Here is a 13,944-nt window from a genome sequence, read left to right as displayed (position 1 = left end):
TGCAGAAATTGTTGAAGGCCAACAAATTGGAATTGCTTTCAATCTTTCATCACTTCAGACTCTAAGTATAAAGCACAAGTGCACAACAAATTGGATCAATTGATATTCAAGGTAAGTCATTTCTTCAATTATTCAATATATATATATATATATATATATATATATATATATATATATATTTATTTATTTATTTTTATTCCATATTTTTTCTTAACAAAATTACTTAATATAGGGTTTGGTTAATTGGTTGATATATTTTGATTTAGGTAATTACTTAAAAATTTAAAATTACTTGTTTTGCAAACTAAAAAGTCTAAAATAGAATTAAACAACATCGTTTATGTTAATTTGGAAAAAGTAGACAAGCAGTGATACTGTGATAGAATGTTAAAAAATAGAAACTACAGTTTACAGCTGGTCTTAGCATGTTATTGGTTGATATATTTTGATTTAGGTATTTCTACCTCATTCTTTAATTTTATTAGGTTAAATAATAATGGCTCAATATCAACCTCCAAATAAGAATGTGAAAAGTATGTCTATTCTCTTATTATATCAAAAGAGAGGCCAAATGTGTGACGATGGTCAATCGAAAAAGGATATACCTAGTGGTAGTGCATCTAGCGTTGACGATGATCAATTGAAAAATGATATACCTAGTGATCTTGATTTGCAACCTCCTGTGGCTCCTGCCCTACCTCAAGTTGTTAAACCCAATCAACTTCACTCCACTTCTATTGAAAGAGATCATGGGTTACGTATTCAAATACATGAATACCCGGTAAATCAAATGGATAAGCTTAGACGAGCTTACATCAATTTGGGGCCTTATCAACCTAAACTTTCCAATTATCCTAACTCTTCAGATGGAAAGCAGAATCGACAATTTAAGTATGAATGGTTCAAGCAATTTCCTTGGCTAGAGTATTCTCCTTCAAAAGATAAAGTATATTGTTTTCCATGCTTTCTCTTTGAAAATACGGTGGCGAGTCGTTCTTCACTTGTAGTTGGTGGATTTAGCGGTTGGAAGAGAGTTAATGATTGAAAAAATTGTGTATTCTTGAAACACATAGGACTTCAATCCTCACCACATACAAAATGTGCCATACTTTATGGGAATTTCAAGAAATCGGCACAACATATTAATAAAATGTTGAATGCCCAATCAAGAGAGCAGGTTTTGAAGAATCGAATGCGGCTTAAAGCAACTACTGAAATTGTTCGCTTGCTAGCATTGCAAGGAATTGGTTTTAGAGGCCATGATGAAAGTTCAAGTTCATTAAATCGAGGGAATTTTTATTGACGTGTTAAAGTGCAAAGCGGAAGGAAATGATGAACTTTCAAGTATTATCTTAGACAATGATCCACAAAATGCCCAATACATTGCTCTGTCAATTCAAAAAGAGGTTATTCATATTCTTGCAAACAGAGTGAGAAAACTGATTTGTGATGAAATTACGGGAGGTAAATATTGTATTCTTGTTGATGAAGCACAAGATGAGTCTAATACAGAGCAATTGGCTCTTGTTTTAAGATATGTAAAGCATGATGGCTTACAAATGGAACGTTTTTTTTGCCATTGTGGGAGTTGAAAACAGATCAGCAGTTACGCTTAAGGATACAATATGTGTTATTCTTGGTCGGTTTGATCTTTCAATTCAAAATTTGAGAGGTCAAGGGTACGATGGTGCTAGTAATATGCGCAGCGAATGGAATAGACTACAAACATTATTTCTTAAAGATTGCCCATTTGCTTATTATGTCCATTGTTTTACACATCGATTACAATTAGCATTAGTTGCAGCAGCAAAAGATGAGACGAATATTTGGCAATATTTCTCTCACCTAACTTGTATTGTCAATCTTGTTGCTTCCTCTCCTAAGCGTCTTGCTGAATTAAAATCTTTTCAAAGGGATGATATTGCATTTATGTTAAGCACAGGTGAACGTGAATCTGGTAAAGGTGCTAATCAGATTGGCACCTTGCATCGAGCTGGAGCTACTCGTTGGAGCTCACATTATGATTCTGTGAAGGATTTGATTGATATGTATATTGCATCCTGCAGAGTTGTTGAAAGTCTTAGAAATGGTGGACAAAGTCAATAAATATGTGGGCGAGCTTCAGGTGTTTACAAGGTAATGAGAAACTTTGAATTCATATTTATTTTACACCTAATGGATAACATTATGGGATTCATTGACACACTTTGCCAGGCCTTGCAATGCAATTCTCAAGATATTCTAAATGCTTTGAAATTAGTCTCATCAACTAAAAATCTCCTTCAAAAATTCAGAGAAGATTATTGGGATATTTTTCTTGCCAATGTGGTGTTATTTTGCAATCGATATAACATTGATATACCTGATTTGAGTTCTCGTTATGTAGAGGTATGGGTCGTTATTGTCAGCAACAAGATCATATTACAGTTGAGCACCATTATCACTTTGACATTTTCAACTCTGTAATAGATTTATAGTTGATGGAGTTAGAACATAGATTCAACAATGAAGTAGTGGAACTTCTTACTCTTAGCTCTGCTTTGGATCCTAGTGATTCTTTTAAATATTTTAACGTGGAAAAGATATGCAATCTTGCTGAGAAATTCTATCCTTGGGACTTCACTGTCCAAGATGTTAAAACATTGAAGTTTCAGTTGATGCATTATCAACTTGATGTATCTAGTGATCCCAAGTTTTAGAATATTTCTTCTCTTACTAATTGAAGTCGGGAACTAGTTGTAAGCAAGAAGTTTGAGTACTACCCTTTGGTTGATAGATTGATTCGTCTTGTATTGACTCTTCCTGTTTTTACAGCAATTACGGAAAGAGTATTTTCAAGCATGAAACGTGTTGAAACTGCGATGCGTAGCAGGATTGGAGATGCATTTCTCGCTGACTGCATGACCATCAATCTTGAACGGGAGCTTGTTTGGAAAATTGACTTGGAGCCTGTTATTGACGAATTCAAGTCTTTAAAGACTCGTCGAGCACAACTTAGATAAATATTTTGTAATCTTTGAATTTAAATATTTATCTATATTATGTTATAATATATATATATTTTTTTTGCTTAAGAAATTTTGTTATTAAATTTATGTTTAGTATTAGCCCACCCAAACGATAAATCCTGGATCCGCCCTTGCGAGCCATCAACCGGTTTTTTCTAGAAAAACACAAAGAAGAAAAACAGATTATGGGAATTGGATGATATCATTGTTCTAGGATTCGTCAAAACAAAAACAGATTATGGGAATTGGTTGTTGAAATCAATTAAGGAATTAAATGATGTAAGTCAAAATACTCACCTTGTTGTTGTTGAAATTGCTAAACAAAACCCTTAATTTAGGTGTTCAATTTAGCTGTTAACAGAAATCAATTTTTGGAAATAGAAATCAATTTTTGGAAATACATTCATAGCCCTCTAATCTTTTGATTCCTTACAAACACACAAAACAGAAAGTAATTTTTGGAAATAGAAATCAATTTTTGGAAACAATTGATTTGAAATTCAGCAATTAACATATCATTGTTATGGGATTTGTCAAAATAGAAATTGATTTTTGGAAATAGAAATTGATTTTTGGAAACAAATGATTTGAAATTCAGCAATTAACATATCATTGTTCTGGATTCGTCAGAACAGAAATAGATTATAGGAATTGGTTGTTGAAATCAATTGAGGAATTAAATGATGCAAGTCAAAATACTCACCTTGCTATCGTCAAAGTTGCTAAACAAAACCTTTAATTTAGGTGTTAATCCATAATCAACTCCGGTCACCACAATCAAAGCCTTATAATTTTTTTTCCCTCACAAACATACAAAACAGAAATCTATTTTTGGAAACAAAATTGTTTGGAAAACAAAAATCGTGCAGGAGATAAATTCGTTAATGGCAGAATTTGGGAAAGAATGACATTAATTTGGGAAATAATTTGGTTAATGGTGGGATTTGGGGTTTAGGGCTACTCTGGGTTTTGGAGGGAGCGCGAGAGAGGGCTTGTTTGTTATGCAACTATTGGTTCAAGGAAACAAACTCAAGCATAGACCATGGTTAAGGAGGACGACGTGGTAGAAGGAGGGCCAATGAAAAAATGAACTGCATGGACTGAAGGAATAGTGAATTGGACTGAATTCGAGTCCATCAGTATTCCATATCTTCAAACGTCAAGTTTTATGCTTATGTAATAACCCTAAACCAGAAAGAGCCTAAGAGCAACCGGTGTAGGGATTTTTTTGCCAGCTGGGAAGTCAGAGGAGCTAGTGTGTTGAATGCTATGAGGCTAGCAAATGGTGGGTCCCAGGTGAAGAATCGTAAAGCCAATCGCCATAGATAACATATCAATTGCGAGTGATGACTGGCCCCACAAACTGTAACGGCTCTTTATTTTTTTTTCTTTTGGTTTTTTTCTTTACTATTTCGTTTTATATGTAAGTTATTTTTATTGTAAAAAAAAAAAAACATTTATGATTTTGATTATTTTATTTTATTTTTTAATTTTCAAATAAATATGTATGATTTCTATTTCTGTCTTTTGGATTTTTTTTTTGGTAAGTTTGTCAGCAAATATATATGAAATTTTTTTTATAAAAAAATAATACTGTTAAAGACGGTTTTTTTGTTTACTATTTCCTTTTATATGTAATATAATTTTATTGTAAAAAAAATATTTATGATTTATGATTTTGATTTTCAAATAAATATATATGATTTCTATTTCTTTGTCTTTTGAAATTTCTTTCTTTGAAATTTGTCAACAAATATGCAAGAAAAAAAAATTAAAATAATACTTTATTAATCACAAACAAACAATATGAGGAAATACATTTTACTCAATATTATTGTTAAACTGCTTCATTGCCAAATTTATTCCACAAATGCTCCATCAGATCTCTCCTGAGATCCCCATTGTTTTCTTCATTGCGAATCTTGCTGAGGTGAGTGGAGATGTATGTTGCCAAAAATGATCGGTCTCGATTGTACTATGGAAGGTAGACCGACTTATTTGTTGGAGGTGTCCATTCCAAAATGTTAGTATTGCCCTCCTCTTCTATAATCATATTGTGCAATATGATGCATGTTCTCATTATCTTACTTAGGTCTTCTTTTTTCCAATAATTTATTGGTCCATGCATTATAATAGCCCACCTTATCTGCAACATACCAAATGCCCCGGATTCTTGTCTTTAACCAAACAATTTCTCTTTACTAGTAGTTGGGTGCGGGATGGTTTGCATCAAAGTTGCCCACTTAGGGTATATACCATTAGATAGGTAATACCCCAACGTACAGTGATGTCCATTCACCTTGTAATTAACTGGAGGCATTGTATCATTAATGATATGATTGAATATTGGGGAATGATCCAAAACATTCATGTCATTATGTGAACCAGCCATACCAAAGATAGCGTGCCAGATCCACAGATTTTTTTGTTGCAACCGTCTCCAATATGATGGTTGGCTTACTGCCTCTCCCCTTGTGGGTGTCATGCCACCCTTTAGGGCAATTCTTCTATTCCCAATGCATACAATCTATAGAGTCATGAGTTGTAATCAACAGCAATACATATACTTACACGGGGATCCTCTTTCTTCCCCATTTTGAAGTAAAGGTGTAATGTTGCTTTCGTTTGGCGAGCGTAGGTACTGCTCTGCATACAACGCAATTACAACATCACAAAATCTCTTCAAGCTTTCAATTGCGGTGCTGTGACGACCCTGGTTCTTTAAGCCAGTGCGTCTTGTGATGAATTGGAGATTGACCTGATAGCGGATTCAGATGTAGAAGCAAGAAACAAGACAACAGTCACCCAAGGCACAACATGCCTCTAAGACACTTTGACCTTCCATGAGGCCTGGAACTCAATGAGAACTGACGTTAAAACAAAAGATCAGAAAAGTAACAATTCAGCCTCTAGGGGCAAAATAGTCATTTCTAAAAATATGAATTCGGGTGCCACTGAGTACACTGCTGGAAATACAACAAAAAACTAATCAAGATGGACTCAAGAATCACTTGATTCGGAGTCCGGACAAAGGAGAAACGGCATGACGAAGAAAAACGAGCCGTTCAGGCTAAAAGGGTAAATTGGTAATTATCTAGGAATATTTGGGTGAAACCGAGCACACCATTGGAAAGACAATGAAAAATTAATCAAGTTCAAAAAATTTTTTACTCTATTTGGAGTCCGGACGAAGGAGAACGAGTGAAAACAAAAGTCGACGTCACGACGTCGAGACGAGCACCCCACGAGCACCCCGACAAGCACCGTGACATGCTAGGGGAAGAAAAGTTCTAGTTAGAACTGAGAGCTAAAATGAGATCCGAAACGAATTTTTCTGGAAAAACATGAAGAAGAGCCCCCCCCCCCCCCCCCCCCCCCCCCCAAATCAAGTTTTATACTCGACTGCGAGAAGGAAAACACAAAAAACTCATTGTGAAACACCCAAATTGCCCCTAGATCAGAAGAGGTCAAGAGGGTCAAAAAGCTGCTACAGGATCTGTCCGCGACTGAGAGAAAAAATGGGTCATCAAATGAATTTTTTTGGAAAAATACGAAGAAGAAACCACCCCCCCCCCCCCCCCCAAAATCAAGTTTTCTACTCGATAACATAGACTGAAACAAAGAAAATACACTGTAAAATGCTTAGAATACCCCCAAAAAAATCAAGTCAAGAAGTTTAAAATCTTTCCGAGCTGTTGCTAAAGGAAAGGAAATGGGGCTTCGGGATGTTTTTAAATCGTCTAAATTAAAAATGCAATCTTAAAATACACCCACAAGACCCCCGGAAGTTTTGGATCGATCGACACATTTTTCAAAAAAAAGTCGATGAATAATGATGCGACCCTGGCGTGTGTATAAAATAATGCACAACACTTTGGTTTTGGAAATGGTATCAAGCGGGCATCATAGTTTACATTTATAAACCGCTAGACACTTATACTATATAGTATGAATCGAGTAGGGATCGTCCCAAGGGATTGAACACGTGTTGGGATTAAACTTGGTTTTAAAGTTAATTAGATTGTGAAAGAGATAAATAGAGAGAGAGAGTTTGAGAGAAAAAGATTTTGGTGAATAATTAAACTAGAGTTCAATTGAAAGCATGGAATTGCAAATAAATTAAATTAAATTAAACTAAGAATTAAAGAGATAGGAAGAGAGTCTTAGGGTTAGAATTCACCACTAAGCTCATGCAATTAACCATATGCTTTCAATTAATGGGGAATTCATTAGTGTAATTATAGATGTGGTCACATTATCATCACAAATCACAGTTGTAAGCATAGATTATCAATATCAAGAATGAATTATCTACCTAATGACAATTAAACTAAAGTGTAGAACCCATTCAAAACTACGTCATAAGCCACCATACACATTCACAAATGTATCCGATAAGAGCACACATCATTCAAGAAGATAATACAAATTGTAATTAGAAGTATGGATTAACATAATCAAGTACAAATTGCCTACTTTACTACAGTTAACTAATGACAATAAGCTAATTTGTAGAACAACCTATCAAGATTAAGCCTTTATCCTAAATTAATTGACAATTATATCAACTAAGTATCATTCTATGACCATCACTAAACACAACTAAAAGAAGTATCTAGTGTAGAGTATAATTCTAAATCAATCACACATAGACATGCAATTTTCATATAGAATCAATGGAAGAATTAATTTTCAATCATCTAATGAAGACTAAAATACCTAATTAATCATATATAGACATACAATCAACTAGAGATTTTAATGGAAGAATTTATCAATACAAGCCCTAATTTATCAAATCAAGCATGTATATATAAAGAAATCACAAGGCCATATGGTTAATTATAACATATTAATTCCCCAAGAAAAGAAATACAAAGGTTTAGGTTATATGAACTTAGGGCTCATCCAAGCCCTAAGTGAAGAATTAGCTCATGGAGGAGATGATCATGGTGTCAACAAGCCCAATCCCCATCTTTTGACTCCTTCTTCTTCTTCCTTCAATTGTAGACAGAGCCTCCATAAAATGTTCTTCCAACCCTAGCTTTCTCCTTTTTCCAGAGAGAACGTAATATCACGGTATAGAAAATAAAACTTAATAATGATAAAAATAAAACTCTCTCCAAACTAATGAAAAATTAACTCAAAAAATAATGGGCTTGTTTCCCTTAAGTAACAAACTCTATTAAAGCCCATAAGTTACAAAAAATAAGCCCAAACAATAAAATCCGGTAGCCAAGTAAAAGATAAATCCCATAATGCTGCCAGGGGCATGGGGATCGATCCCCAGGGGGTATTTTTTTGCACCTTTCTGCCAATAGTTGGGGATCGATCCCCCAGTGCTAGAAATCTCTTTTAAGCCCCATTTAACTCCATTTGGCCCCCAGGCTAATCGATTTGCTTCTTGATCGTTAAGAACATCATCAAAGGCCCGGAAAAAGGTAGAATTGATCGCTTTTAAAGGATGAGCACACTATACGAACAATGAGCTGCGGCCGCTTTTTGACATTTTATAGGCTTTATCTAATTGTCTTTGCTCGATTCCAAAAAGGATTTAATGGACTGTTCTTAGCTCATTTTAACGTTATTGCCCTGAAATACACATAAACATAAATTAGGACTAAAACATGAAATTAAGATAGATGCAAAGACTGAAATACACTAGCTTAGGTGCTGAAATGTGCAACATTTAAGCACTTATCAAATAGTACCAAGTACTAAAATATCAAGTTTTAAAAAAAAAACATATTTGTAAACTTTAGAATTAATGGCCCTTGGCCTCATGTCATACATACAAAATAAGTATCCAAAAAGTGTACTTAGGTACACATTACATATTTGGAATCAAGGATACAAGTTTTAACATAGAACGTTACAAAATGAGATTTCATGCTAACATTTGCATGAAATGAAAACTTAAAAGGTATAAGTCATCCAAGGAATGATGAGCATAACAAACCAAGCCTTCATACCTAAAACAAATCCCTAGTAACTTCGGGGTGAGTGACATAAAGCTAGTCGTAGGAAATGAGCATGCATCGAATTAGCATTTTACAAAATTATCACCTTAAGGTGAAACATGTCATGGGGCTCATGCCACCTAACGTCTATGTCAAAATGAGACTCAGGAAGCATCCTAGGCTACCTTAGATCATTTCTAGTATAAATCACATCATTTATGCAATTTAACCATATAGAAGCATACTATACAACGCGACAAGATATAGGTTCTCAACAGTATCAATTTGCAATTTAAGATACAAAAACAATTAAAGTGGGTCATGCCACCTAGCGTCTATGTTCCAAATGAGTCTAAGGAATCATCCTCAGCTACATTAGAATAATAAAACATAAGTCACGATATCGATGTAATTTAACTAACATTGGAACTTCTAATACCATGCATAAAACATGATTTCTCAAGTTAACATCTTGAAACTCAAAATGAAAAATCAAATAAGGAATAACAAGTTACGATATCATCTAATTATCAACTTGAAATGAAATGCGAAATCAAACCAGGTGGATACTTGGACGTCACGCCGGATCAGATTGACACCATAGTTACTTTAGGGTAACTAGCCTATGGGTAACCTCCCTATGTGCGCACTAGACTTGTAGAGGGACAATCCCCCGTACTAGAACCATGTCCTAGCATTAATCAAATAACGACATCCCCAAGTTTCCAAAATCAACAAGTTGTACAACAACGTATATATCAACATGTATATAGAAGATAATCAATTATCTACCACGCACAACCAAAATTGGAAACACATATAATACATGCTTTAAGTCCATAATTACTATGGCATGAAAGATGTCAAATATAAAATGTGCAACTCATTACACAAGACAATGATATATTCAATAAGAAAAACATATTCTCATGAATATAAATGTAACAACTATGTTATCCAATGCTCAAAATGTAAGTCCAAGTCCATGGTTTAAACATAGAAACAACTTCCAAAACATAATTAAATCCATGGAGCAATTAGATAGAATTTAATTAAATAAAAACAATTAAATTCTCTAGATTCCAAATTAATTCCAAATAACCTCAAATTTATATATGTTGAAGGACATATCATGGTCATCACATACATAACATTAAATAACTAATCCAAAAACCAAAGGAAGTCTCCAAAAGACATCCTCAAAAGAGCATCGAGCTCACCTCACGAATCAAACAAATCCTCAATGATAAGGACACAAGTCCCCATAAAATGATCTCATATAAATCAACTCACTCTGAGCACCACAACTCCATCAATAACCACGGAAAAAACTCCCCAAGGGAAGACATGAAGGAAAAGAACCACCAGTCCTAAGAAGGACAACACCACGACTCCACCTCTGAAACAAAAGATAACAAGGTCAAAGACTTCACCCCCTACATGGGAGTAAGTCGACCAAAATTCACTAAGGACTCAAGACAACAATAGCGATCCTCACGGACCAACCAACCCCAAAACCGTGCACAAGGTGATGAAGAAAAGAGACTCACTCCTTGTGAAGTCCCAAACATGAACCAAGAAAAAGAGGAGAAACCTTATTCTCCCACAAGTGGCAACATATCAAATATAAAAAATGGAGCATTCTTCCCACCTTAGGGAAGTAGACATCTCAAGACAAAACAAATATGAAAACTCCTTTATAAGGAATCTCATAATGAAACCATTACAGAAACCAGCATACAAACTACGCGCGACCGAGGGAAACAAATAGGAAAACCAACATGGAAGTCATGCATATAACAAGGAAGGCAACTACCAAATAAGTAAATCTACTCACATAGATAAAGTCAAGAGTACACGCGGCACGTCTCCAAGTAAACACAAAAGCATGTCATTAAAGCACAACAACAATACTGCATCTCTAAGCATATAAATAAGGCATGCTAATATCACACAACAAGAAAACAAATGTGGATAGACCTCCACCTACTCATGCATCGCAATAACATAAATCATATTACTAACATGGTAGTAAACAAAACTGTAGAAGATAAAATGGTGCAACAATGAACCCTATGGACATCGTGTCCTAAAGTGTCTAGGTAAAAAGGAAACAAGTCCTAGCTATAATCTGACTCCAAAAACCAATGTGACAACAACCTGTCTCAAAACAAACGTGACCCCTCACCATAATGGTAAGACTCTTACAATCTATTTCCGAATCTAAAGGTGACACTACGAGTGACATTAACAATGCAATGCTCTCACTATCCCGAAACATTGATCAATCGACTCGACTACAAAAGCGTCATCACGCAAGGAGAACTCAAATGAAATGGCTACTCTAGCCGTACCAACGACAACCAAATCAATCACTACAATTGATCGCTAAAACAACCATCATTATCATCGATCAAAGGGAATATGCCTATCAGGACAAAACCAATGTTGATTCCATCTGAACTGCCCTCATAGCTAGCCACTACGGTAGAATGACAGTGCCATGCACCGGCCCACAAAAATTGCAATCTCAGAGGAACCTTCCAAAACAACCAAGGATCCTAAGAGGTCCATAACCTCATCATAGCTCAAAACCAACAAATCCAGTCCTACGGTTGTAGTCAATGACTCAACTCATGAGGGCCTAAACAAAAGGTGTCTCTCTACCTACCTCAAAACCGATGCTAGATCAATAACGACCTAAACTATAATGAAACTGTGACTACAATCACCATTAATCTCAACTCGTGCCTCAATGACCAATCCCGTGTCATGCCAAATATGCAAGACAGTTATGCATATACAAATTTAACCTAGCATACATCATATGTCATACTCTTTACAATGGAATACAATCGTACTAAACAAACGGCATACCACATGTAGCACGTAAGCATATAAACATGTTATCAAACCAAAACATGTTATCATGAAGTATATAAATACGTAAAATAAAGCAACAAAAACGTGAAATGCACCCAAAACCCGTCGTCCAAGGTATTCAAACCTAGGAGCTCTGATACCATCTATGACGACCCTAGTTCTTCAAACCAGTGCGTCCTGTGATAAACCAGAGATTGACCCAATAGCGGATCCAGATACGAAAGTAAGAAATAAGACAACGGTCTCCTAAGACACAACATGCCTCTAAGACACTTTGATGACCTTCCATGAGGTTTGGAACTCAATGAGAACTAACGTGGAAATAAAAGATCAGAAAAGTAACAATTTAGCTCCCAGGGGCAAAATAGTTATTTTTGAAAAAATGGATTCGGGGGTCACCGAGCACACCGCTGGAAAGACAACGAAAAACTAATTAAGATGGACTCAAGAATCACATGATTCGGAGTCTGGACAAAGGAGAAACAACATGACGAAGAAAAGTAAGCCCTTAAGGCTAAAAGGGTAAACTGATAATTATCTAGGAAGATCTGGGTACAACTGAGCACACCATTGGAAAGACAGCGAAAAATTAATCAAGTTCAAGAAAAAGTTCACTCGATTTGGAGTCCGGACGAAGGAGAACGAGCAAAAACAAAAGTTGACGTCATGACGACGAGACGAGCACCTCGAAAAGCACTATGACATGCTAGGGGAAGAAAAGTTCTAGCCACAACTGAGAGCCAAAACAAGGTCAGAAACGAATTTTTCTAGAAAAACACGAAGAAGAAACCTCCCCCAAAATCAAGTTTTCTACCTGACAATGTGGAAGAAAATACAAAAAAACTCACTGTGAAATACCCAAATTTCCCCTAGATCAAAAGAGTTCAAGAGGGTCAAAAAGTTGCTACAGGATCTGTCCGCAACTGAGAGCAGAAATGAGCCATCAAGGGCGGACCCAAGGCTAGGCAAGGGTGGGCTGTAGCCCACCCCAAAAAAAAAAATTTTTTTTTTTACTATACTAATATATTAGCCCAGCCCAAAGAAAAAAAAAATTTAATAGTATTAGCCCTCTTCAAATACTCAATAAAGTCCAACTTCAACTCAGCCACCATACTAAAAGAAAGGCCCAAACCAAATAATCCCATGATGGGCACCAGAAAAAAAATAAAAATAAAAAAATAATAAAAACTTAGGGCAAATCATTTCGCGCTTTACACTTTAGTCTTTACACTTTTTACTTTACACTTTTCAGCCTCCCAGAGTCCCAGCCACCACTGTCTCATGTTCGGCACTTCGGCTCCTTTAGATTTTAGGGCAAATCATTTCATATTTCAGGCTTTCCGTTTCAGCCTCCCACGGTCCTACCCAACAAATTGGAATTGCTTTCATGATTCATTACTGTGCATGATCAAATGATCAATTGATAATTTGATATTTAAGGTAACTCATAATTCATTTCTTCAATTATTAATTTCCATGTATATATATATATATATATATATATATATATATATATATATATATATATATATATATATATATTATTCCATATTTTTTCTTAACAAAATTACTTAATATAGGGTTTAGTTAATTGGTTGATATATTTTGATTTAGGTAAATTACTTAAAAGTCAACAAATTGAATTGAATCACACAATTTCTAATTGGATCTCCCTTTGCAGAAATTGTTGAAGGCCAACAAACTGGAATTGCTTTCAATCTTTCATCACTTTAGACTTTCAATTATTAATTTCCATGTATATATATATATATATATATATATATATATATATATATATATATTTTATTCCATTTTTTTTCTTAACAAAATTACTTAATATAGGGTTTAGTTAATTGGTTGATTTATTTTGATTTAGGTAAATTACTTAAAAGTCAACAAATTGAATTGAATCACACAATTTCTAATTGGATCTCCCTTTGCAGAAATTATTGAAGGCCAACAAATTGGAATTGCTTTCAATCTTTCATCACTTCAGACTCTAAGTATAAAGCACAAGTGCACAACAAATTGGATCAATTGATATTCAAGGTAAGTCATTTATTCAATTATTCAATATATATATATATATATAT

General features: G+C 34.8%; 2 protein-coding genes across 2 annotated transcripts; both read left to right on the top strand.

The window, feature by feature from the left end:
- Nucleotides 1-571: 571 nt before the first annotated feature.
- On the top strand, nucleotides 572-1,045 carry LOC132296493 (uncharacterized). Its single transcript, XM_059794692.1, has one exon. It carries the CDS (start codon nucleotides 572-574, stop codon nucleotides 1,043-1,045), a length of 474 nt encoding a protein of 157 aa, XP_059650675.1.
- A 1,130-nt stretch (nucleotides 1,046-2,175) lies between these two features.
- On the top strand, nucleotides 2,176-3,002 carry LOC132296492 (uncharacterized). The gene is made up of 3 exons (XM_059794691.1): nucleotides 2,176-2,388; nucleotides 2,478-2,682; nucleotides 2,815-3,002. The coding sequence occupies exons 1-3, from the start codon at nucleotides 2,176-2,178 to the stop codon at nucleotides 3,000-3,002; spliced, it is 606 nt and encodes a 201-aa protein (XP_059650674.1).
- The last annotated feature ends 10,942 nt before the right edge of the window (nucleotides 3,003-13,944 follow it).

Source organism: Cornus florida, unplaced genomic scaffold (assembly GCF_030987335.1).
Source record: "Cornus florida cultivar Cherokee Brave unplaced genomic scaffold, ASM3098733v1 CherokeeBrave_3.0.0_Hap2_Chr02, whole genome shotgun sequence".
In the NCBI taxonomy this organism is placed as follows: Eukaryota; Viridiplantae; Streptophyta; class Magnoliopsida; order Cornales; family Cornaceae; genus Cornus; species Cornus florida.
Note: the sequence above shows the minus strand (reverse complement) of the source record. Positions and strands in the feature narration are given on the sequence as shown.

What these genes read in the sequence shown, in the direction of transcription:
- LOC132296493 (XM_059794692.1), top strand. Translation starts at nt 572, where the DNA reads ATGTGTGACGATGGTCAATCGAAAAAGGATATACCTAGTGGTAGTGCA.
- LOC132296492 (XM_059794691.1), top strand. Translation starts at nt 2,176, where the DNA reads ATGGATAACATTATGGGATTCATTGACACACTTTGCCAGGCCTTGCAA. An exon ending in TGAGTTCTCGTTATGTAGAG is followed by an intron (nt 2,389 to 2,477) that starts GTATGGGTCGTT and finishes ATAGATTTATAG; the next exon opens with TTGATGGAGTTAGAACATAG. An exon ending in TTATCAACTTGATGTATCTA is followed by an intron (nt 2,683 to 2,814) that starts GTGATCCCAAGT and finishes CTGTTTTTACAG; the next exon opens with CAATTACGGAAAGAGTATTT.